Here is a 25,464-nt window from a genome sequence, read left to right on the forward strand (position 1 = left end):
GGTGTTGTTGATGTTGTTGTTGTTGCAGCGGCTGGGCAGCGCGCGGGGGCCCGGTGTTGTTGTTGATGTTGTTGATGTTGTTCTTGTTGCAGCGGCTGGGCAGCGCGCGGGGGGCTGGTGTTGTTGATGTTGTTGTTGCTGCAGCGGCTGGGCAGCGCGCGGGGGCCCGGTGTTGTTGTTGATGTTGTTGTTGCTGCAGCGGCTGGGCAGCGCGCGGGGGCCCGGTGTTGTTGCTGATGTTGTTGATGTTGTTGTTGCTGCAGCGGCTGGGCAGCGCGCGGGGGGCTGGTGTTGTTGATGTTGTTGTTGTTGCAGCGGCTGGGCAGCGCGCGGGGGGCTGGTGTTGTTGATGTTGTTCTTGTTGCAGCGGCTGGGCAGCGCGCGGGGGCCCGGTGTTGTTGTTGATGTTGTTGTTGCTGCAGCGGCTGGGCAGCGCGCGGGGGCCCGGTGTTGTTGTTGATGTTGTTGTTGCTGCAGCGGCTGGGCAGCGCGCGGGGGGCTGGTGTTGTTGATGTTGTTGTTGCTGCAGCGGCTGGGCAGCGCGCGGGGCCCGGTGTTGTTGTTGATGTTGTTGATGTTGTTGCTGCAGCGGCTGGGCAGCGTGCGGGGCGAGGACGTGGCCTTCGTGCTGGGGCTGCCGCTGGTCGGGGGACTGCCGCACTTCCCGCAGAACTTCAGCCGCCAGGACATCGGCGTGGCTGAGGCCATGCTGGGCTTCGTCACCAACTTCGCCAAGACCGGGTGAGCTTCGAGTCGAGTCTCCTGGGTCGTCACTAGAGACCTGCGTAATTCGCGGATTCACTTAGTGACATGCTACAATTCAAATAATTATACCTTAGCGCTGCTTCTGCAATTGGTTCACTGTTAATCTGGAGTAATGAGGGCCAATTCAGAGACCCTCGCTCAAAGAAGTGTCGAATCACAGACACTCGGTCGAGACGACTCACAAGTCAGCAGCCAATAAACAGGTGGCATTTGCCCGAGTTGTGTAGAGTGTAGTAGAGTCTATCCTGGAGGTTATTGAATCCGCGAATTTTGCAGGTCTCTAGTCATTACCACAACGCCGAAATACCACAACGCCGAAATACCACAACGCCGAACGTACAATAACGCTGAATGCCAAATTGACCGCAACGCCTACAGCTAGAAAACTGCTGTGTACCACAACGCCGAAATACAATAACGCTGAAAAATGTTGCTGCGGGGACGGGCGGCCACAGGAGCAAAATGAAAAACAACCAAATGAATTTGTGTGTTAACCTTACCTAACCTAACCTTTGTGGCAGTCCTGCAATTACATTTTTCGGGGTTAATGTATTTCGGCGTTGTGGTAATTCGGCGTTTTGGTACATATCAGTTTTCTAGCTGTCGGCGTTGTGGTCAATTTGGCATTTCGGCGTTATTGTACGTCCGGCGTTGTGGTATTTCGGCGTTGTGGTGCGTTCCCGAGTCTCCTCAATACAACCACATAAACCTAAATGAATCAAAACCTTATTTATCAAACAAAATGAATTGATGCAATACAAATTATTGATTTGTACCCGAATGTAATGAAATAAATAAATTGTAGTAAAATTACACGAAACAGAACCAAAAAAAAAAACAATTCTTATGAAATATAACTATTTTAATTGAATCAAAACTTCAATGAATTGCATGTATGAAATGTACCGATATAAATCAACGAAAAGAACTGAAATGTATTGAAATGTTACCTTACCTACATATAAATGCGAAACTAAGGAAATAATCTGAAATAAAACAGATGGAAATGAAATACAACCACATAAAACTAAATGAATCGAATCCTTACGCCACAGTCCTCTTTGCAGTCTCTGTACCACGTTACGACCTAGCTTCTTTTTCAATACAACATGAACCACAAAACCTATAATTTAAAACATTCCTATTAAACATATGCAAGTGCTGGATTTCACTTTGCATCATACAGAAACTACGAGAAGGGGTAAAGAAAGATAAATACACTAACACACAACAAACAAGCAAGTTCATTCAGTCCTTTTTTTTTTTTTTTTGTGTTTTACGACTTTAGCAGATGTCATTTTCCCGAAACAGTTTACCGTAGGAAATCTTCTGTATTCGTATGCGCCATCTTCGGTATAGTTTCATCGCTGTGTCATTGTGTTTTCCAGATCACCATTTTTGTCGCTGTGTTGGTCAAGGTCGATTATTGTGGTTTCTGTTTTTGATTTTGCAACTGTCTTATTGTTAGCACACTTAAATTTGCTTGAACAGTGATATTTTTCTGAATTATTTCCTGCTTTACATCGTTTGATTTTGCTTATTTTTCTGTGTGTATGTGTATTTATTTGTATCGTCTTATTATTTAGTTTCTCTATGACATACCGGTGAAAACCATAAAAAAATGGCGTACGTTCATAAAATGCTTTTATTCAATATTAATCGATGCAAAAATCATTTAAAGAGTACACAAAACCATTGTTAAGTATTAAGTTTGAAAATGTATTTTTAATTCTAATTATAATTAAAAATTGCATTTTACGGGCCAGATAACTGCCTTTATTTATCACAATTTACCTCTAGACGGTGACATAAATTATTAAAAAACTCGATAAAAAAATCTCGGTAAAACGAGACAAAATTGTAGGAAGTTATTTCTTAAACAGAAAAAAACAGTTGCATTCGTTTAACTCTTTGAAAGTGAAACTTCTTTTCAACTGGTAGGGTAAGTAGATGCATGACACATCAGAGCACGATGAGAAACGAAAAGAGAAACGCTGAAAGGAGTGGGCCACTTCATGTGGAAAGAGCGATAATGCGGGTGGAATAACGAGTTAAGGCCCCTAACTAAATAGGCCCACATATTACGTGCAGAACTACAGAAACAACAAGCGATTAAAAAAAAATAGTGCGTGGAGTCCCTCCGCGTGGAAGAAGTGAAACTTCGTAATGTGGAAATGAAAATAGGAAGGGGTAGATTGATTTTTAGTGAAATCATATTGTTTCATTAAGACAAACTTTATTAACATTGCTTACAATTCACAATTGATAGCATCTTTTTATTATCATTTTCGAGTGGAGAAATATCCAAATCTATAACATTTACAATGGGATTATGATAACTAAAGTAAGATACGAAATGTTTGAGTTCTATTTTTTCAATATTTCTTGCAAAAACTGCATCAATGGTAGTTCCCCCTTTGGTTTTCACGACGCTCACACTGTTTACTTCGCTGCATAGCAAGAATACCACGCGCATGTGCTTGGGATCTACTGACTCACTCTCTTTCTCTCTCCCACTTTCTACCTTTGTGTATCTTTCTTTCTCTCTCCCTCTTGCGTTGGAATTTTGGACGATACTCGTTGCTAACGCTCGCGCTGGCCTGTAACAGATATACTACGCTAATGCGTTCGAGTGCCACGCATTTACTCTCGCTCTGTCTCTTTCTATTCCCCCTCCATGGTAGCGTTAAACGTTTAACGCAACCTTGTTGGAAGTCGCATTAGAAGTTTCACTTCAAATAAACAGCTCAAGATATTCAAGTGAGGTCTGTTTACGAAAAGCATCTAAGTACACGCTGTGTGTGAATGAGTAGTTCTGTGTTTCGTATTTTAACTTTTTCTTTTTTGTAGAGTGAAAATGGTTGAAACGCGTGTTTTCAGAATAATTGTTTAGGCATGAAACATCTGGTACAGATTCTTGTACTTAATTTTGGTACTTGCATTACGGCTTTCTCTTTATTTCTCCACGATTTAATGTTGCGATTGCCACTCAGAGATCCTTTTGCCTTATGTACGACTAAAAGACTGCGCGCCAGTTCAGAGCCTTGCGTTTAGAGACGAAACCGCGCTATAAGCACCAGCAAGAATCGCTATTATCATTCTGCTTCACTAACACAAATACACCACTCGACTAGGAGGAACCCTTAAGAAGATATCAAGACAACTGAAAAATACTTTTTAATATGGTTATTCTGTTTCTGTTAGAATTAATATGAACGTCCAAGGTTAACCTCAATTATGAAATTATCATACCACTAAGTGAAAAGCAGTCTGGACAATTTGCTACTGAGGAATCCGCGTGGCATTACTTATTTCGTCGGACCTGGGCAGAAGAAATGGCTCAGAAAGTTGTGTGAAGCTCCAGTTGAAATTGTCGATCTGCAGACCGACTACGACTGTCCTTCCCTTCGTAGGCATAGTCCAAAACATGGCGTGCAGATATATCCCAAGTTTGAACGAGTTCATGCCTGCACAAACACACGCAGCGTGTGTGAGTAGGAGCCTGCGTTCAGAAAAGGCGTGCAAACTGTTCGTGCGTTCAGTTGTCGTCTTACCTGCAAGAAGATGTTTTCGTCTGTCTCATCCTGCTAACGTGTACGTGAGCGTGAGACCTAGCTTCAGCAGTGTCGAGTACGGCTGCTGGGATGTCGGGCATCTGCGCACAACAAGCGCAGCTCCAGAGGAAGGGCGCAGGGGGCGATAGCCCATTCCGAGCCCAAATTTGACTACTTATTTCTTTGTAGGGAATATTAATATTAACTTAAATACTTTCGTTGACGTGCTAAACTCTTCTTTCAATCAAAATTTGTACGAAAATACTAAATTTCAGTATTTGAGACCATATATTTTGTGAATATCCCAAGGGCAATGTCATGATTATCAACTGCATCCTCCTGTGTGTGAGAGCCCTGCCCGAGAGATCTTCCTGGAGCCGCCATTGACGCACACATACGGAAACCTGTGATGGAGGCGCTCAGCATTGGTGGTTTTAGCACTTTCCTGTGTCCTACGAACCGACTCAGCAGCTATTAGATTGTTGTTAACCTGGAAACTGTGCCGTCTATCACATGAGACCACACACAATCCTTCCTGCTAGCATCGCCGAGGTAGTCGCCTCGTCTGCACGTGCAACACCAAACATGGACGTGTTCCAACCTGTTGAGACCTGCGATGCATCCACGCAGACGATCAAACGACGTGCTTCTCGTCGTGGTTCGGTCAGTGAACCTGTCTCGACCAGCACCGAGGCAAAGCCAGTTCGCAGCCGCGGTCACAGACGTCGTCGTCCATGTCTCACCGAAGCAGTCGTTGCCGAAGATGATGTCCAGTCGGAAAACTTGTGCTCCTGAGCCTGAGACCAGCGAACAAGTTGGAACCGGATTCAACTAGACAGTCGACATGGCAGTCCGTACAGTATTGCATACACTTTAGTAGTGTAGGATAGCCGGTCCGGAAACTGGGTCCTGGGTGTGGAGCCGGAAGCCGAGCCACCATCTTGGATTGTGATGTCACGGCGGCCAACTTGGATGAGTGTAACGGGACAAGTATGACCTTGACATTTGACCTTCAAAATGTGCCAAAATTTGCCAAAATTGGGAAAAAAATTGCCCAAAATTCCTCAAAATCCGCCAAAATTTACATTTTTGTAGAAAAAAATTCCGTCAAAAATTCTCAAAAAATGCAATTATTCAAAAATTAGGATTTCGAAAATCCTCCAAAGTCGTTTTGCCCTAGAAAGAACCCAAATTCCTAAAACTGGCTTAAGCATCCATGGCTACAGCCTCCGGTAAGCCATTTCTAGGAATAAGGATACCATGACCGCCATCTTGTATTATGTCGTCACCGTTGCAATTTCCGTTAAGACCGCCATCTTTAAAATCTTTATTTATTATCCGATTTTAATGAATTTTTTTTTAAATTTATAAAAAAATTCACTTAATAAATTTTAATAAATTTTTTATAAAAAAATGTACTTTTAGAACACGGAGTTCGGAGTCCACAGTTCGAACCAGGTGAGGGCAAAAAAAATGGTGACCAATCCAACCCTCACAGTGGCTGCTGGCATACTGACCCCCACCACTTTTTGCCATTCATATATATCGTCAGGTAACCTGACGTCATGTCCGCCATCTTGTCTTCGATGCTGGAAGCCATCATCATTGTATCGTCGGTGAGAGTGCGCTGACGCCATGTTAGTTTAATTCTTATCCGCTAGAGTGCAGTAATCATTTGATATAACTGTGACAACCGCCATCTTGTCATTTGGCCGCCATTTTGAAAATCCGTAGTTTTTATGCTAGTAATGCGGGAAATATTTCAAAATTCATTAAATAAATCACTCATTAATTTACATATTGATTCGATCCGCTCCTGTCCTCGGTTCGAAACCCGATCGATGCAATAATGTTTAATTTTATGTAAAAAATAATAATTTCAATAAACCATGTTAAACATTCTTAAAGAGACTTTAAATCCTCTACTACCATCATCCTATCAGACATCAAGACCACCATATTGGAAATACCTAATTTTAATGCTAGAGATGCGGGAAAAAATTCAAAATTCATTAAATAAATCACTCATTAATTTACATATTGATTTGATCCGCTCCTGTCCTCGGTTCGATACCCGATCGATGCAATAATGTTTAATTTTATGTAAAAAAATAATAATTTCAATAAACCATGTTCAACATTCTTAAAGAGACTTTAAATCCTCTACTACCATCATCCTCTCAGTCATCAAGACCACCATATTGGAAATTCATAATTTTAATGCTAGAGATGCGGGAAAAAATTCAAAATTCATTAAATAAATTTGTAATCTATATACCTAGTGATTAGATCGACTAAGGTCCTTGGTTCGATCCCTGGCCGATTCAAAACAACTTTAGTTTTTAAAAAGTACCACTAAAGTGGCAGGTTTGAGAAAATAAAAAAACCGCAATTTCTTTTAAAAAGTTTTATTATATAAATTCAATACACTACTACAAGTACAAAAAAAATACACAGACAAATTACTAAAGTCTCGTGGATTCCTCGATTCAAACAGTCTTCTTAATGGACGAAGTAAGCCTTTTACATGACTTTAAATGTCTATCCGATCCGTTCATCACCGCAGCCAGAGACAGACTGAAGTTCATATTACTTAAACAGTCTCATTAGCCGGTACAACACATGAGTCAAATCAATAACCATGTTCATTATACGTCTCGGAGCATTTTTATAATGACGATGTAAGCTATCGAGACGTGAAATTAGTTTATTGCACTTATTGCACTGAAATTGTATTCTTTGAACATTATTAGAACAACCGCTTCTTTCATGTCTGCGAGCATTTGAGGTGATAGTAAATGATGCGCCACAGAATTTGCACTGATGCGAAGTACGCTCTTCATTAATTGAAGTATTCAATGCAGATGCTCAAGAAAAATTCTTTGCTGCAAAACTTACACTTGTGTTCTTTCGATACAGCGTCCGATCCCAAATCGGGATTCATATAAGTTACTGAGACTAATGTCAGAACCCATTTTGCCTTCTTTTTTTTTTTAATTAGATCCATTACTTAAATAGAAATTTTTTCATATTTCATCAGCGAGAATTAATATATCTCATGCAAAGGTACTTGATGCATGTAGTTCTGCTTTTCAACAAAATATGTCGCCACATGTTGCATGCAGGTAAATAATATTTAGCTCTTTTATGCGGGATGCGGGATGCTCACTAACGATCGCAAAAGAAGGATGGCTTCGCTAGACACCAATGAGAAGGAATTTCACCTTGTACGTTAAAGCTTCACAGAAGTCTCATGATATATTATTTGACCGAGCAATTTTTTTTTGTTTCCACCTGATAAAATCCTTCATGCACAGATCAACTTCTTATATGTAACCAGAAGCACTCGGAGAACACCATCAAATGTCTAGTCAGGAATAATCAGAAGCACTCGGAGAAAACCACCAGATGTCTAGTCAGAAATAATCAGAAGCACTAAGAGAAAACCATAAAAAAAATATTGTCATGAATAATCAGGAGCACATGGAGAAAACCACCATAATATTGACAAGAATAATCAGGAGCACACGGAGAAAACCACCATAATATTGACAAGAATAATCAGGAGCACACGGAGAAAACCACCATAATATTGACAAGTATAATCGGGAGCACACGAAGTAAACCACCACAAGTTTTCTTTGATATCATAAAATTTCAGAAAAAAAATTTTTTATAAAAAATTTAAAATAAATACAAAAAAGACAAAATCAAACTCTGGCTTGTACTAGAACTTTAACTTTGCACGTCAATGATAAGTTCACAAGCTAGTAGAATTTGATTTTGTATATTTTGTATTTATTTTAAATTTTTTTATTAAATTTTTTTTCTGTAATTTTATGATATCAAAGAAAACTTGTGGTGGTTTTCTCCGTGTGCTCTCGATTATACTTGTCAATATTATGGTGGTTTTCTCCGTGTGCTCCTGATTATTCTTGTCAATATTATGGTGGTTTTCTCCGTGTGCTACAGATTATTCTTGTCAATATTATGGTGGTTTTCTCCATGTGCTCCTGATTATTCATGACAATATTTTTTTTTATGGTTTTCTCTTAGTGCTTCTGATTATTCCTGACTAGACATCTGGTGGTTTTCTCCGAGTGCTTCTGATTATTCCTGACTAGACATCTGGTGGTTTTCTCCGAGTGCTTCTGATTATACCTGACTAGAAATTTGATGGTGTTCTCCGAGTGCTTCTGATTATTCCTGACTAGACATTTGATGGTGTTCTCCGAGTGCTTCTGGTTACAGATGAGAAGTTGATCTGTGCATGAAGGATTTTATCAGGTGGAAACAAAAAAAAAATCATTGCTCGGTCAAATAATATATCATGAGACTTCTGTGAAGCTTTAACGTACAAGGCGAAATTCCTTCTCCTTGGTGTCAAACGAAGCCATCATTCTTTTGCGATCGTTAGTGAGCATCCCGCATAAAAGAGCTAAATATTATTTACCTGCAAGCAACATGTGGCGACATCTGTTGTTGAAAAGCAATACTACATTCATCAAGTGCCTTTGCATTAGATATATTAATTCACGCTGATGAAATATGAAAAAATGTCTATTTAAGTAATGGAACTAATTAAAAAAAACGCAAAATTGGTATCTGACATTAGTCTCAGTAACTAATATGAATCCCGATTTGGGATCGGACGCTTAATCGAAAGAACACAAGTGTAAGTTTTGCAGCAAAGAATTTATCTTGAGAAAGAATGGAAGACAACACGAGAAGTATGACTGTGTTAAAAATCCACTACGCAATATGATAAGTTGTGTTCGATGTAGCAAGTCGTTTACGCGGAGAGAGAGCTTAAAAAGACATGTCAGAACTTGTAACGCCAAGCCTGCGTACAACCTAGAGGACAACGATGAATCTACTAGACTACGGAAAAGTGATCTGCATTACGATAATAATGTTCCTGGCTCTTCCGATCTCGACAAAGGACTTAAATTGAAGGAGGTTGATGATTTATGGAAGAATGAAGACAATGTAAGAATACTTAACGTAAAAAGTGAGACTATAATCCAGCCGAATTCAAGTAGATCTTTCCTACTTTGTAAAAATTATGGACTCCTAAAAAGGAAGCATGAAGACGAGAAAGACACTTCGACATCATCAACATCGAATTATTACGGTAATCTGGGTGAAGACGATGCCTTCTACGGTGATTGTTACAGTGACTCTGAGGCTGTTGACAAAGACATAGACTGTGATGAAGCACCTAAAGCTGCCAAGATCGAAGAATGTGTCGGTGTCCTGAGACCGAAACGATGGAAACGTCGTGATATATTAAATAAATCTGATCAAGCTTGTGATGATCACTGTCTCGATAATGAAAGTTACCCTGAGGCTGGTGTTAAAACGGAAGACACCAGAGATCATAATACTTATTATAAACGTACAAGTAAGATGGTGGTAGAAGAGATTGATTACACATCATGGAAAGATTCAAACGTATTGGTTGACCGGCTAAGACTTCTACATGGCTCGCTCTGTGCTGGAAACTATTCGTGCATCAAAGAAATATCCTTCATACTCAAAGAACTGATGAAAGCTGGCTACATACAATAATGGGATGTTTTACTTGCATTTGTATAATGTAAAGAAATAAAATAAATAATTTCAATTATAAAAATTTAATGTTTTTATTTCTTGTATTCTGATTTCTAACTAAGACTTAGTTCTTGTAACTTGTGCTTCCAAATGTACTTCATTTTTTTTTTGATGGTGCTTCCAATATGTGCTGCCTTTTCGTTGTCGGTGCTTCCAAATGTGCTGACTTCTCGTAGTCGGTGCTTCCGAATGTGCTGCCTTTTCGATGGCGGTGCTGTCTTTTCGTTGTTGGTGCTTCCAAATGTGCTGCCTTTTTGTTGACAGTGCTTCCTATTGTTTTTCCTTTTTTGATGGTGCTTTCAAATGTGCTTCCTTTTTTGTTGATGGTGCTTCTATTTTTTTAATGTTGTTTTGACTCTAGTATTTTAGTAAATTGTTCTTGATTTGACTAGCGTATTATTCCAACCGGTTCATGAATATCAACGAGTCCTTGACAGCAGGACGCTCAGTTTGTTACTGCCGTCGACGGTGTACGGATCACCTAGTTTGTTTCTTCTGGTGCATAAGTCGGGTAATTGCCTGTTCTTGAGACTTCGATGGCATCTTTACGGACTTTAACGTCGAACTCGATGGAGGATGTACCGTCGACTACGGGAACCATGACTTCAGCGCCGACGATGTTGGAGCAGATCCCGTTGGCAACGCCTCTGACAACACTGGAGGAGACTTCGATATGTGCTGTTCCAACATCAGCTGAAGTTTCATCAGCATTGAATACTTCAATTAATGAAGAGCGTACTTCGCATCAGTGCAAATACTGTGGCGCATCATTTACTATCACCTCAAATGCTCGCAGACATGAAAGAAGCGGTTGTTCTAATAATATTCAAAGAATTCAATTTCAGTGCAATAAGTGCAATAAACTAATTTCACATCTCGATAGCTTACATCGTCATTATAAAAAATGCTCCGAGATGTATAATGAACTTGGTTATTGATTTTACTCATGTGTTGTACCGGCTAATGAGACTATATAAGTGATATGAACTTCAGTCCGTCTCTGGCTGCGGTGATGAACGGATCGGATACACATTTAAAGTCATGTAAAAGGCTAACTTCGTTCATTAAGACTGTTTGAATCGAGAAATCCACAAGACTTTAGTCATTTGTCTGTGTATTTTTTTTTTGTTCTTGTAGTAGTGTGTGGAATTTATATAATAAAAATTTTTAAAAGAACTTGCGGTGTTTTTATTTTCTCAAACCTGCCACTTTAGTGGTACTTTTTTAAAATTAGAGTTGTTTTCTATCGGCCAGGGATCGAACCAAGGACCTTAGTCGATCTAATCACTCAGTATATAGATTACAAATTTATTTAATGAATTTTGAATTTTTTCCCGCATCTCTAGCATTAAAATTATGAATTTCCAATATAGTTGTCTTGATGTCTGATAGGATGATGGTAGTAGAGGATTTAAAGACTCTTTAAGAATGTTGAACATGGTTTATTGAAATTATTATTTTTTTACATGAAATTAAACATTATTGCATCGATCGGGTATCGAACCGAGGACAGGAGCGGATCGAATCAATATGCAAATTAATGAGTGATTTATTTAATGAATTTTGAATTTTTTTCCCGCATCTCTAGCATTAAAATTAGGAATTTCCAATATGGTGGTCTTGATGTCTGATAGGATGATGGTAGTAGAGGATTTAAAGTCTCTTTAAGAATGTTGAACATGGTTTATTGAAATTATTATTTTTTACATAAAATCAAACATTATTGCATCGATCGGGTATCGAACCGAGGACAGGAGCGGATAGAATCAATATGTAAATTAATGAGTGATTTATTTAATGAATGTTGAATTTTTTCCCGCATTTCTAGCATAAAAATTACGCATTTTCAAGATGACGCTCACATTTAAAGATTGCGGGTGTCACAGTAATAAATGATTACAGCACTCTAGCGGATAAGAACTAAACTAACATGGCGTCAGCACACTCTCGCCGACGAAAACAAGATGGTGGTCACCAGCGGGTGATTTCAAGATGGCGGACATGACGCCATACTATGTGACGATATATATGCTTTGAAAAAAGTGGTGGGAGTCAGTATGCCAGCAGCCACTGTGAGAGTTGGATCGGTCACCTTTTTTAAATTTTTTTGCACTAGTCGGCTTCGAACCGAGGACTCCGAGCTCCGTGTCGTAAATGTTTGTTTTTTAATATTTCTTATTACAATTTATTAATGAATTTTTTTATAATTTTTAAAAAAAAATTCATTAAATCGGATAATAAATAAAAGAGTTAAAGATGGCGGTCGTAACGGAAATTGCAACGGTGACGTCATCATCCATGATGGCGTCAGAGGCTTATCTGAGGCTGTAGACATGGATGCTTAAGCCTCTATATGGACATTTTTAGCCACTGGGATTTTTAAGGACTAAAAACGGGAAATTTTCCCTCGAAACGGGAATTTTCCCTCGAAAAGAGAAATTTTTAATTTATCAAAATTTTTGAGATTTTTTGGCGGAAATTTTTTCCATATAAATGGTAATTTTGACGATTTTTGAGGAATTTTGGGCACTTTTTGCCCATTTTTGGCGAATTTTGACAAGTTTTGAGGGTCAAATTTCAAGGTCAAGGTCAAAGGTCAAGGTCACAACCATACAAGATGGCCGCCGTGACGTCAGAGATGTGGCTCGGCTCTCGGCTTCACAACCAGGACCCAGTTTCCGGACCGGCTATCCTATACTACTCACTTTGTTTAAGGGGCCCGCCTACCTGGGCACACATACGGTGTGCAGAGCTTCAGGAAAAACAACGCGATTTCAAAACTACTCAAGATATCCGAGTGGGGCCTATTTACGAATAGCATTTAAGAGTTCGCTGAGAACCGAAAAGTACTTTTAATTTCGGATTAAGTTTTTAAACTGTATTTTTAGAAGCGTTAAAATGCCTAAAACGCGTGTTTTCAGAGTAATTTTTAGGCATAAAACAAACAGTACAGATTCTTGAAAGCACTTAAGGGGCTTGCATAACACCTTTATCTTCATTTCTCCGCCATATAATGTTACGGTCACCGCTCAAATTCCACAGTTATCGTGTGACGAGACGAATGCGCGCCAGTTCAGAGACTTGCGCTTAGAGGCGACACCGCGCTGGAAGCACCAGCGAGCGTCGCGCTTATCGTCCCGCCTCACTAACACACATACACCCCTGACGAGGCGGGCCCCTTAATGCCTCAAACTAATATGTATTGATGGTTTTTTTTAAAATAAATGTGTAAAATTTGGACTTACAGTGAACTCCCTATTATCCGCGGTGCGGATTATCCGCGTATTCTACGAAAAAATATAGTACATATGTAAATTTGTATTTTATTACATGTGAGAAAATTTGAACTCTACTGACGAGTGTATGGTGTGCAGTATACAGTACAACGCAACAGGCGAGCTCAGTGCGAAAGCGCAGATGACTCAAGAAGCGGCTTTGCAACACATCGTCGGACTGCTTCACTATTTAGAGGAACAAGACGACGATGCGCAGTTGGCTGAAAATCTTATGTTGCAGAAATTCAATCAAGAATTAAGAAAAGATTTTTCCAAAGCAAGAAACAAAAACAAGTGACTGATTTTTCAAAAAGTTGTAAATTTAAAGAGCTGTGCTTTTTTAGTGTCTAATGAAGCCTCTGAGTACGTACAGTATGTACTGTATCCTTGTTACGAAGAAAGTACCGATCACTTTTATGTTTGCATCACTGAAATGTATTGTATGTTAATTATTCAGTATAATACTAAAATTTTAGCAACATTTAATAATTTTTACTGTTAATTGTAACTTTTACTGTAAATAAATTTTTCGATTTTTAAGTTGAAATTAATTTTTCCTTTTTTGTTTCCCATTTTCGGCTCTTTTGCGGATTATCCGCGATTTTCACTATCCGCGGTGGCCCTGCCACTTAATTTCGCGGATCATCGGGAGTGTACTGTATTAGTTTTTATTTCTAGAGTTTTAAGGTAACTGTTTTAACCTTTAAAAAAAATTAAATAAGTTATCGTTTTGACTCACGTAGTATACCAGTAGTTCTCGGGTTTATAAGTGAGGTCCAGACGACAGAACCTTCAGTCCACTTCTGGCCGCGGTGCAGTACGGATCGGCTCTTTTCAGTAAGTTTCGTGAGATTTAGTTGTAGTTCCAATTTCGACCTTGATGGACAGTGTTTATTATCAGCGGCGGAGACCACGAAGGCAGCGATGTTGATGGAGTCGGAGATCCCAATACCGGCTGCAGAGGACACAACAACAGTTGCTGTTCCATCGGCTGAAGTTTCACCAGCAACATTGGAGACTTCTACGGACGTCGAACGTTCATCGCACAAGTGCAAATTAAATTTGAGTCAAGTTATGTGACCTAGACTATGCGTCACTCGCCTTGGAGCGATACGACTTCTGACGTTATCATTGTCACGGGATGTGTTTGCCCGTGAAACCTAGTGTGAATCACATCTTCGTCCTTCATCCTTCGTCCTTCGTCCTTCGTCCTTGCCAGGGTCGTACATCGTGGGGTCAGAGATATAGTAGCTTCTACGTCACAGAAGAAGGCCGCGTGCCACAAAATCTTCTGAAGCGGATAACTGACACTCTCTGTTTTGGTTAAGGGGTGGCAGTACTGCTGATGGGACGGATGTGTAAGAAAAAAATTGAATCAAGGGAAGAAAATTCTCAATCATCTCACTGAACCTGCCTGTGATTTAGTACATTAGCTGACAGGGACACTTGAAATCCTTTAAAAAAAAACATACCATTTCTTTGTAAGATATAGTGTTTTTAAGCTACTTAATTTTTAACATGCTGTTCAGTTTTCAAATCACTCAGTGGAGGATTGACGCTTTCAAATGTAACTTAAATCACGGACAGTTTTTTTTATTAAAGTAATTTTTAAAACTTTAAAAAATATCAAAATAAATTATCCCACTAAACTATTTTTCAATAAACTATATAAAAAATTACACAAACTATCCGAACACAATTCCGTTTTGTGGGAAAATAATCTACAGTTTTACAGAATCATAAAACATTTCATTGCATAATTTTTTCTCTAAAATTATGTAAAAATGTTTAAATAACATTAAATTCATATTAAAGAAGTACGATTAGTGGATCATCAAAAGTAAAGCAACAGAAAAAAAATCAGTGTAACGAGTCCTTAAAATTTACACAAAAATAATTGCATGTTCTCACTAAATTTGCATGTCATACTGATGGTATGATAAGAAGACATGGCAATGAATTTCTAAATGTCTTTCTTCTTAAACTGGCTTTATCTAAATATTAAATGCATTTGTAAAGAACAAATAATAAAATACTAAAATGAATGTGTCGTTAGTTTTATTTGCTGTGTAAGTTACTTCGAAAATCGGTAACAAAAAGCGAGGGGGATGGGGGAATTCCTGAACTTGCGCAACTGTTTTCTCAGAGCGAGAATGGTCCATTGCTTCTGACATCTTCCCGGTATTGACTCATCCTCGGAACAAAGGCTGCCTCTTCGTCCTCTTCTCTCTGTCTTCTTACTTATTTCCGCTCGATCCGCGCTGCCCCCTTTTCCTCTCCCTTCCTCTTCATTGCGAAGGCGGGGAAGAAGGAAAAGGGTGCCGTGGTTATTATCAGGATGCCTGTGAAACGGTCCAACTTCTGCACTTATAAAATTAAGTGCGTCGTCCCATTTTCCGTAACTGCTGTGTGGCAAGATGTTTCAACGTCGCGGTCCATAATTACGTCGTGGTTTTTCTTTCCCACCGCCGCTTTCAGAGTTAAATGAAGTATTGTTTTCCAACTTTACTGCCGTTGCGAAACGGCGCGATAAGTTCGGTGGAAAGTCTCAGATAGTCAATTGAAATGTGATATCATTCGGCTGTGAAGTCCAACCAGAACCGCTACGGTGTTCAAATAAAGCTACAGAATTTCGATGGGTTCCAATCAAACATTTTATACCACGCGGCGCAAATTATTCCAGTCACGAAATCAATTAACGCAGGTATTTAATCTCATTACAATCTCCAGATAAAAACTTATTTCATGACAGTGGGAAACAAAAATTAAAGCTACAAGTCTCAATGGCATTAATATGAGTTTCATCTTTATTTAGGTTCAAAAAGTTATCTTAATCAGTGGATCCACAAAAATAAAATAACTTCTAACGTAAGTAGTAACGAGCTTTTAAAACGGTGGTAAAATAGGCCTCTTTGCTCACTTTAACTAACAACATACAGCAATTATGTGTGTACGAAATATACATAATGTTCCCCCTTATAAGTTGAATTATAGTAAAATCATATATATTATTTTTGTCTTACCTAAAAAAATGAAAACTTTATTTAACATTTAACTTAACGTGTTTTATTAAATTCTAATAATTCTTCCATTATAAAGATCATAGGCTTTTGCGGTCATTGTCTGAAGTTGCTTGGCTTCTGGATTGTGGCCGTGTGGAAGCGAATATTTCACCGATGTTTCGGTTGCCATTGCAGTCGCCATCATCAGGGTAGAGTTACCTACTCAGGTCATGACAAATTCTCCTGCATTTTTATGCTCTCACCTGAGAGGGGAGTGTTTCCCGACTGGCTGAAACTGTGGGCCTATCACAGCATTCCTTTCGTCTGGTTGGCCTGTTGGTCTGGCCAATCAGAGATGGGTTTCTGTGATTGGCTGTAGGTGCTGGCTCTTCTCTCCTGACTGGCTGGGTTGTTTTTCCAACTAGAAGCGACCTTGTCTTTTGTTACATGCAAAACTATGTTTTGAGGTTTCCCGAAGAGTGGATCCCATATTATGCTTAATTTGTAGCCATCTTCTATATTTATACTGACTCTCAACTGTATCTTTTCTTGTATTGTCGGATGTTGGCTATGATTAAGAAATGGTCGAAATAAATGCTGTGTCTCGTTTCCAAGGAGTGTTCTGTGGTGTGGTGATATATTCGCATTGTACGCGACTACAACCGGATTCCAAGAAACTTCATTCTTCCATGATATAATAAGTTATAACAGTTGATTAATATTTTCAATTTAACCATCCGTTAAATATTTATTTCATAATAAAAATTTTGGTTTCCTGATCCCAAAACATAACTTATAAAACTGGAATAAGTTATAAAAAAGAATTCATTTTCATTAATTCAATATGTCTTAGCTTGTTATAGCTAACACATCATATCATACAATAAAGACTATCTTCAGAAGTCAAATTTCCTCCTCATTGTAGTCCAGCAAGTCCATCTTAAGAGGAAACCCTACATCCTACAAAAAGATAAGTTAAAGCATAAAAGGTGCATCGAATACCTACGTGTATTTTGCAAGGACTAACTTATGTACATTATTAACGAAACCAATTGGTATTTTAATGCAAGGGTTTGTGCAAAATTTAATAAAATTTGAAGGTCAGTGATATTGAGTCTCTGCTGGTTTTGTCTTTCAATTTTTTTTTTCCATTTTCTCTACCAGTTTACATAGTATTTAGCTGATGATGCGAAAAAAAATGTAAATAATAAATAATTTCGTCATGCTGGTACTCAATAGTAGATACCCTATATGAATATTTTTTTCCAAATAGAATACAAAAGCCTTCAAAAATCCTTCAATATGTGTTAGAGGCGGGATTTCACGTAACCGTAAGACTTCCCGCTGTTTACAAATGTTTGTGTATAACTGAGGGACTAGAGTGTTACTTAATCTTTTTTTACTAAGTTACAAAAATGTTTATTAGTACCGTGAAAATTTATCTTTTTTCTATTGTGTTCAAGAGATTAATCATATTATGTTTGACATAGCGTTTCATTGATCTTGAGTATTTTTGAAAAAGTTAAGAAACTATTTTTCTCCGTCGGATACATGAATACTGTCTTTAAGTAATTAAAATTTGTTTTAAATTATATACTCACTAAAATTTAAATTTAAAAAAGTAAGTTGTTTTTGTTTGTAAAAAGAAATCTAAAATAAATATTTGGCAGATTTTAAACAAATTTAAAACTATTTTAACGTAACATTATTCCAGACGATGTTTATAACTACATTCACAGACATAACTACAACTCTTGAAGAATGACAAAACTGACCCAGTTAAACCGTAACAGATAAAAAAAAATTATACTGAGATATCAAAAATTTTGTGTAGTAATTTACCCCCAAAAAAATTGGTTGTCTGTAAAGTCGGTTTACGGACCATAGTTTAACGTAACAACGTCATAACAAAACATTGATGAAATGATTCCATACTTTTATGAATAAAATTGAATCATTTTTATTGAATTATCATTAGTTTGTATGGATAAAAAGAAGGAGTGAAATGAAATCTACAATTTAATTGATAAATTTACCTTTATTTGCACTCATTAAAACAAATATGTTTATTACTTCAACGAAGTGATTATTTTAACTATAACTGTTACACATGTTTGCTATTTAACTTCTTCCAATCTGTGTTATTCTGTTAAGAATAGGACAATTATAGGAAAAGTAGGAAACGAATGGGAGTGTTTGAAGATTAATGTTCCTCGAAAAAGTCAAATCGATGGTTGTTCCAATTGAGTGGAAGAGAGATAGCCTACAATGAGCGTAACGGGACACAGCGTAACGGGGAAATGTGCGCTACGGGACACTTTTTCGTGCGTGCAGCCGGCGTTCATCGATTTATTAGACGTTGTCACGTCAATAAAGAAAAGAAAGTTTAATCTTGGTAGGTAAATGATTAATTTTTTCATTTCCCGCGTGTTCAGGCAGTGGATTCAATCGCCGAACTGAAAGCCGGATCTTGCCGCAGCGTTGTTCTGGAAGCGAAGGGCGCTGCCGGGGTGTAACGTTGCGAGACCCGGGCTAATACTCGCCCTTAGAGCTGTCTGCTCGCGGCTGCCAGGGGGGAGGGGTTCGTAGAAGATTCGGCAGACGGTTCGAGGGTGGGAAGGAATTACAAGGGGGAGCCCGCGATAACGCCACTTCAGAAGGATTGCCCCTCCTTGTTAATTACCGAGCAAGTCGGAAGGCACGGGCGCTCGGCCAGATGCGCGGGCTTGTCGTGACTTCATTAAGGCCCGTTCAGCCCCCTCCCCCTCGCAGTAAGCCGGGGTAATACCACCTCTCAGCCGTTATCCCGCCCTCACTTCCTACTGCCACCTGTATCCCCCCCCCCCCCTCTTCGTCACCCTGGCGCCATGCACCGAGAGAAAGGTTTGTTTGCCTCAACAAAATATTTGTTTGTATATGGCGAAATAAATATATTTTGTTCAAACAAACTAATTTTTTATAGTAGGAATGATTCTGTTGACCCAAAAAAAAATTGATTTTGTCAACTCAAATGTATATTTGGTTAGGTGTAACAAATTATTTTTGTTACTTACCGAGTTAGGTTAAACTAAAAAAAAAAAATATATATATATATATTGTTCCACTAAGTAAAAAATTATTTCGCCATATATAAACAAATATTTGTTTGATTCAAACAATTTTTTTTTCTCTGTGATTGTCTCTAATTGTCGGGGACGCACCACAACGCCGAACGTACAACAACGCCGAAAACCATATCGCCGAATGCCAAAATTGACTACAACGCCGACAGCTAGAAAACTGTTGTGTACCACAACGCCGAAATACTTAACGCCGAAAAATGTCATTGCAATACTGCCACAAAGATTATGTTAGGTAAGGTAAGGTTATGCTATGTTAGGCTAGCCTAGTTTAGGTAAGGTTGTGGTACATTTTTTCGGCGTTACTGTATTTTTCGGCGTTGTGGTGCACAGCAGTTTTCTAGCCGTCGGCGTTGCGGTCAATTTGGCATTCGGCGTTATGGTATTCGGCGTTGTGGTAACGACCCCTGTTTGTCTCGCACGCTGAGTTGTTTGTTTCATTTCGCTCTCGTTAATTATTTATCAACTGATATTCCCATAGATGTGTTACGATATGTTTGATGTGTAACATTTTAGCTCTCGGTATTGTACGCCATTTGGTTGGAGTAACTTCGTGAATGGAACGGAATTCGCATAGAACGGAAATGCGTAACCACAGTGCTGCTATCTGTAGCAAATGGAGCGAAACAAAGTTTACAAAGCCTTAGACATAGTCTTTTTCTCTTCTATCAGAGCCGATCAATATTTTAGTTTCAAATGTCGGTCGGCAAATGGAATGATTCGATAGTCGACGAAGCTGCTCCGGCAGCGAATTCTAGCGGTGGGTGCTGAAACTACGTGTGATTCGCGTCCAGAAATGTATTTGAAAACACAATATGCATATATTTATCACGATCGGTGTTTATTTTAAAATTTTCATTGTTAAATTTTGTGTCCGATTTTACGTATTTGCAACACGAGAATACCATAGTTTGTTTGTTACCGAAGTTATGTGTTAACACATCACTGGCGAGTACTAAAAGTCTTGCTCACATTTTTTTCGTTGACTCAGAGACTTGTTGTTATGTATTTACTGAAACATTTTATTTTTTAGCTCTGAAAATTCACGTATATTGATCAAAACCATGAATATCTACATTACGTCTTGCCGTTTTTATATAATCTCTAAGTAATATCTTTTGAGAAAATTAAAAACAAAAAAATTTTGATTGAACTGGCTTAAGAAGACTTCATTTAGTGGTTTTCCGAGATTTTCTTACAAGAGAAATAGTAGCTCTATTTTACGGCTACGTTTTCTCTTCTGTGAGATATTTCACTGTCGCAGGTATTATTTGCGTGAAATCGCAAAAGGCGTGTGAAGTTTGGAGAAGCATCGTAATGGCCCATCGCTCGCTGAAACAGGGGGACAGTCAAAGGACCAAAATTTATTTGTCTGACATGTCGTTGAAACGACTTTCGGTCAAAACGACCGATAATTAGGGACCGGAAAAATTCGCAGGTTCAATGACCTGCAGGATGATCTCCATAGTTCTACGTACACTCGGTCAAATGCCACCCACTCATTGGCTGCTGTCTTGTGAGACGTCCCAGCGTAACAGCCTATGATTCGATAAGCTTTGGTCGGGTGTTTCTCATTGGCCCAGCGTCATCCAGGTGAGTTGTGAGCCAATAGCAGTGGCAGCACTGAGGTATAACTATTTAAATTTTGGCCTATCGCGAAATGAATTCGCGAATTTTTCCGGTCCATACCGATAATCAAACAACGTTTCTGTTAAGTAACTTAGTTTAAGTCCAGTGCCTTCATCCAAATTTCTTTTTGCAAGAGTCAAAGCATTTTTCTTTGGAGATTTATATTCGGGTTTTATCAGGCAAGTGACTGTCGGTGTAATTACCGTCCGCCGAATGACATCTCGGTCAAATTACGTCGGGAAAATGATTTTCTGTCTACGGTCGCGCCAACTTGAAACCTCCAGCGAGGCGCGAAGTCAGATTTGAGATTCGTCGAAGCGAAACGGAAGGGGCAGACGGGTCAATTATAACGAAGGAGAAAAATTTTCGCACAAGAGGCAGCTTTTTAAGTCAAATTTATGGAGGAACAGGCCCGTGAATTTCCGTACTGAAAAAAAAAATGGTTGTCTGTAAAGTCGGTTTACGGACGATAGTCTAACGTGACAACGTCATAATAAAACATTGATGAAATTATTGCATACATTTATGAATAAAATTGAATCATTTTTATTGAATTATCACTATCATTTTGTATGGATACAAAATACGGGTGAAATGAAATGTACAATTTAATTGATAAATTTACTTTTATTTGCACTCATTAATTCAAATATTATTATTACTTTAACGAAGAGATTATTTTAACTATAACTTTTATACATGTTTGCTTTTTAACTTCTTCCAAGCTGTGTTATTCTGTTAAGGACAGGACGATGATAGGAAAAGTAGGAAACGAATGGGAGTGTTTCAAGTTTAATGTGCCTCGAAAAAGTCAAATGGAAGGTTGTTCCAATCGAGTGGAAGAGAGATAGATGCGGCGCAAGCGTACAATGAGCGTAACGGGACACAGCGTAACAGGACTATGTGCGTAACGGTACACTTTTATTCGTTCGTACATCCGGCGTTCATCGATTTATTAGACGTTGTCACGTCAAAAACAATTTTGAGCGAGTATTTCAGTACTCGACACTGATACGTGACGTCTTACCTCAGTAACGAGCAAATTCATATGTTCTCATGTTTCAAATGCAAAAATGGGACACGAAACTTTACGAAACATTCTGCAAAATAATGGTGAGCGTAACAAATGTAAGCAAATGGTTTTCAAAAAGGTTCTGGACGTGAATCACGCGTATTTTTCGCCCCCGCCGCTAAGTTGACTATCGAATCGTTCTTTTTGCATAGGGAAAAATAAAACATATAACAAAACTGCTCCGATTAAAGCGAAAATAACTTGAAAAAAACTACTAAACCCTTACTTCCGACTTGATTTTCAACAAGTAATTTGATTAAAACACTGCCAATCTTGTTTAAACTCATTAAATGTTATTTCAATTAAATATTAATTTGACTTTGTGAACTTTATTTCACGCCACCTGCCACAAATGGCAGCGCAGTGGTTACACTTTTCCTATCAATTCACGAAATAGCTTCTACCAGTTGCATTTTACTGAGAGCTAAGATGATTACACATTGTTAAATAAAATAGTAATAATTTTAAGGCGTGGTTTCACACGTCATGTTGATAAATTTTTTTCGTAATCATTATTTAAGGGTGTTTAACTGTTAATTTATCACTCTCGCATAACACGAACACTCTCAAATTTCCAAACAATATTTCATTAATATTACATAGCTAATTGCTGTAAAATATTAATGCAATTGTTTATAATTGTATTCAATAACTTCAAGGAAAATAATACCTGAGCAGAAAATCTGTGATTCAAAAAGATTATATATATTAACAATAAAATATGAACTTCAGTGAAAAATACTTACAATACCTAATATTAAACAAAAAACTTGACGTGTAGGAACAAGTTTTAATACAGCCTTCGTAAGGTAAGTTAATTTATGTTATTCCCAAATTTGGGATTTTGAAAGTACCAAATTGTTTTATTTATAACTTATTTTATTTTGTCTGGTGAAAGTAAAATGCTTTCGTTGGATTTCGGTCCCTTGAAAACGCCATCGATAGAATAGTCATCAGCGATAGAAACCATACCAAAGCGGATATAGGCATATGTGTCCTTCACACACGAAGAAGGTAATCTGTCTGTCGTCGTGCAGAAGGCTAGAAAAAAAAGCTTTTTTATTCTTTCGAAGTTGTCGATTTCACAACTCCTCGCGCGAACGAAGTTGATAATAGTCTGATCTTCACGACATGGTTGGTCGCGTCTGATAGAGAGCGACACTCCGTTATCGCCGGCTTCAAAAAGAAGAGAAAAAAAGTATCTACAAATTGGACGTCGCCATGGTCACAGCAACCCCCGTCATCGCCTGTTGTCACAGTGACCTCAGCTCTGGAAGACTTACGTTGAAGTTACGTCTAGCACAACGTGAAAGCAAAGTAACCATCAGGCTAAAATTATAAATATTTAATATAAGTGCTATAAATAATTTATATTCACACTTAAATAAATAATCATTCTTTAAAATATATTGAAAACCTTTGCTTCAAGAAACGTTTGCTCTATTAAAAATATTTTAAATATTTATGTTTTTAACTTAAAAATACCTTACTAAAAATAGATTTCTAGGCGTTCCGGTCAAAGACCGACCGTTACAAAAGTTTATTTCGTACTTACGGAAATTCGACGCAGAAAATTAAGTTTTTTTTTTACATTCCACACATTCGTTTACTAATTTTAAATCGAAAAATTATATAATTAATGTCATAATTTCATTGAGATATTTTTTTTAATGGGTTAGTGAATTAATGCTTATAACTTTACCTAATGTTAAAATTATATTGTAGAGAAGAGGAAAACTTACACTAAGCTACAACTGCTTGAAACAAACTACGGATTTCATTTTATCTCTTTTGTTAGTTTTATTAAAAATAACATGAAGATAATTAATAAAAAATTTCAAACAGCCACATTTAAAGCAGCGCCCGATGATAAAACATGTCCAAACCTAACCTGGTTTTTTTTAATATAGTCAATTAGGTACCCAATTACACTTTTCCCCTTTCTGCAGAACACTGTGACGATATTATTCGTGTTAATTTATTTATGGAATTGAATCCTTTATAAAAAAAAGCTTCTTATTTTACTTCAGAAGATAAGAAATATGATTTATATTTTCACTATAAATTTACTATTTATCCAGATTCATGCAAATATTTACAGAGATCTCTGTTGTTTTGCCGATGTCAGTGTATATTTAAAAAAAAAAACATATTTTTTACTTACTTTTAGTATACCAACATAAAATATATAATATATGTAGAGACCGGAAAAATTCGCGGATTCCTTTCGCGATAGCCTAGAATCCAAAAACGTTTGTCTTTTTACCGCATCAGTGATTGGGCAACAGTTTATCTGAATGACACTCTTCCAATGAAAAACCTTTACCAAAAGAAATATCGAATCACCAGCGTCCCAGTTAACAGGTATCACGAGTCAGTAGCCAATGAGCAGATGTCATTTTCCCGCGTGCATAGAGGATCATGGAGTCTATCCTACAGACCATTGAAATCGCGAAATTTTCCGGTCCCTATATGTATGTATATATATGTTACATGTATATATATATATGTATATGTATATATAATATATATATATGCCAAACCCAATTTAGTCTCAGCCACGTGCTTGTTCATCCTGCTGTAAACCAGAACGCAGAACATGAATATCGGAATATCTCGTAGCATGGGTAGTATAGGTCCCGGGAGAACACCCATCCCCCCGCCAACCCAAACTATGAAAAAAAAGCCCCGCTCCAAAGTACCTGCTTGCGCTTTCAAACTCGTAACTGTGAAATGGGAATGACAAAAGTTTTTATGCCTTTCTCTACCACCCCTCCACCCCCCCCCCCCAAACCCTGCAATCGCCATGCAAGAGGAATCCTGCAGATTTTCTTTCATGTCTCTTAGTGTGTAAGAATATTCACATAATTAATAAAAAAATTATTATTATTTTTTATTTAATGGAAAAGAAATATTCATGTAAAATAACAGATATTTGTGAATTCGAATATTTACATGTAAACAACTGTATCACTACAAAAACAGTGTTCGCATTAATGCTGGGTTCGTTTTCTTACCCGCGGGCATTTATGCTTTGTGTTGTCGCCGTACCTCGAATAGTTAAAGTCATTTCTGAACCGTTCTTTTAAATAGCGTTCCAGTATTTTCTGTTCACATTAATAAGAATAACATAAAAAACGTAGCAAAATAATTGAATTTTCATTTATCTTTTCTATGGTTCAATTTCCGAAAGAAATAATCGGTATTCTCTCGATAAACGTATTTCAGATATGCAAAAATAACTATATTCATGCGTTGTACAAATTTAAATATGTTTATTTTAGTATTACAAACTACATCTTGGCAACTGGTTTCCAAAATGAATCTTTTGTAAATGTACAAAAAATATTTTTCGGTGTACGAAGAAAACTTCTTTTATGTTACGTAGGCGCCTTCTTCGTTGAGAATTCCGTAAATAACTTTATATTTCTGACA

At 37.9% G+C, this 25,464-nt stretch overlaps 1 protein-coding gene across 1 annotated transcript in view; it reads left to right on the forward strand.

Annotated features, from left to right (window-relative positions):
• Window positions 1-25,464, forward strand: part of LOC134538780 (neuroligin-4, X-linked-like) — a 185,572-nt gene that overhangs the window by 100,780 nt on the left and 59,328 nt on the right. Inside the window, exon 5 of the mRNA XM_063380272.1 lies at window positions 590-741. Coding sequence (XP_063236342.1) covers window positions 590-741 — 152 coding nt within the window. The remainder of the gene's footprint in view (window positions 1-589; window positions 742-25,464) is intronic.

The sequence above is a fragment of the Bacillus rossius genome, chromosome 14 (assembly GCF_032445375.1).
Source record: "Bacillus rossius redtenbacheri isolate Brsri chromosome 14, Brsri_v3, whole genome shotgun sequence".
Classification (NCBI taxonomy): Eukaryota; Metazoa; Arthropoda; class Insecta; order Phasmatodea; family Bacillidae; genus Bacillus; species Bacillus rossius.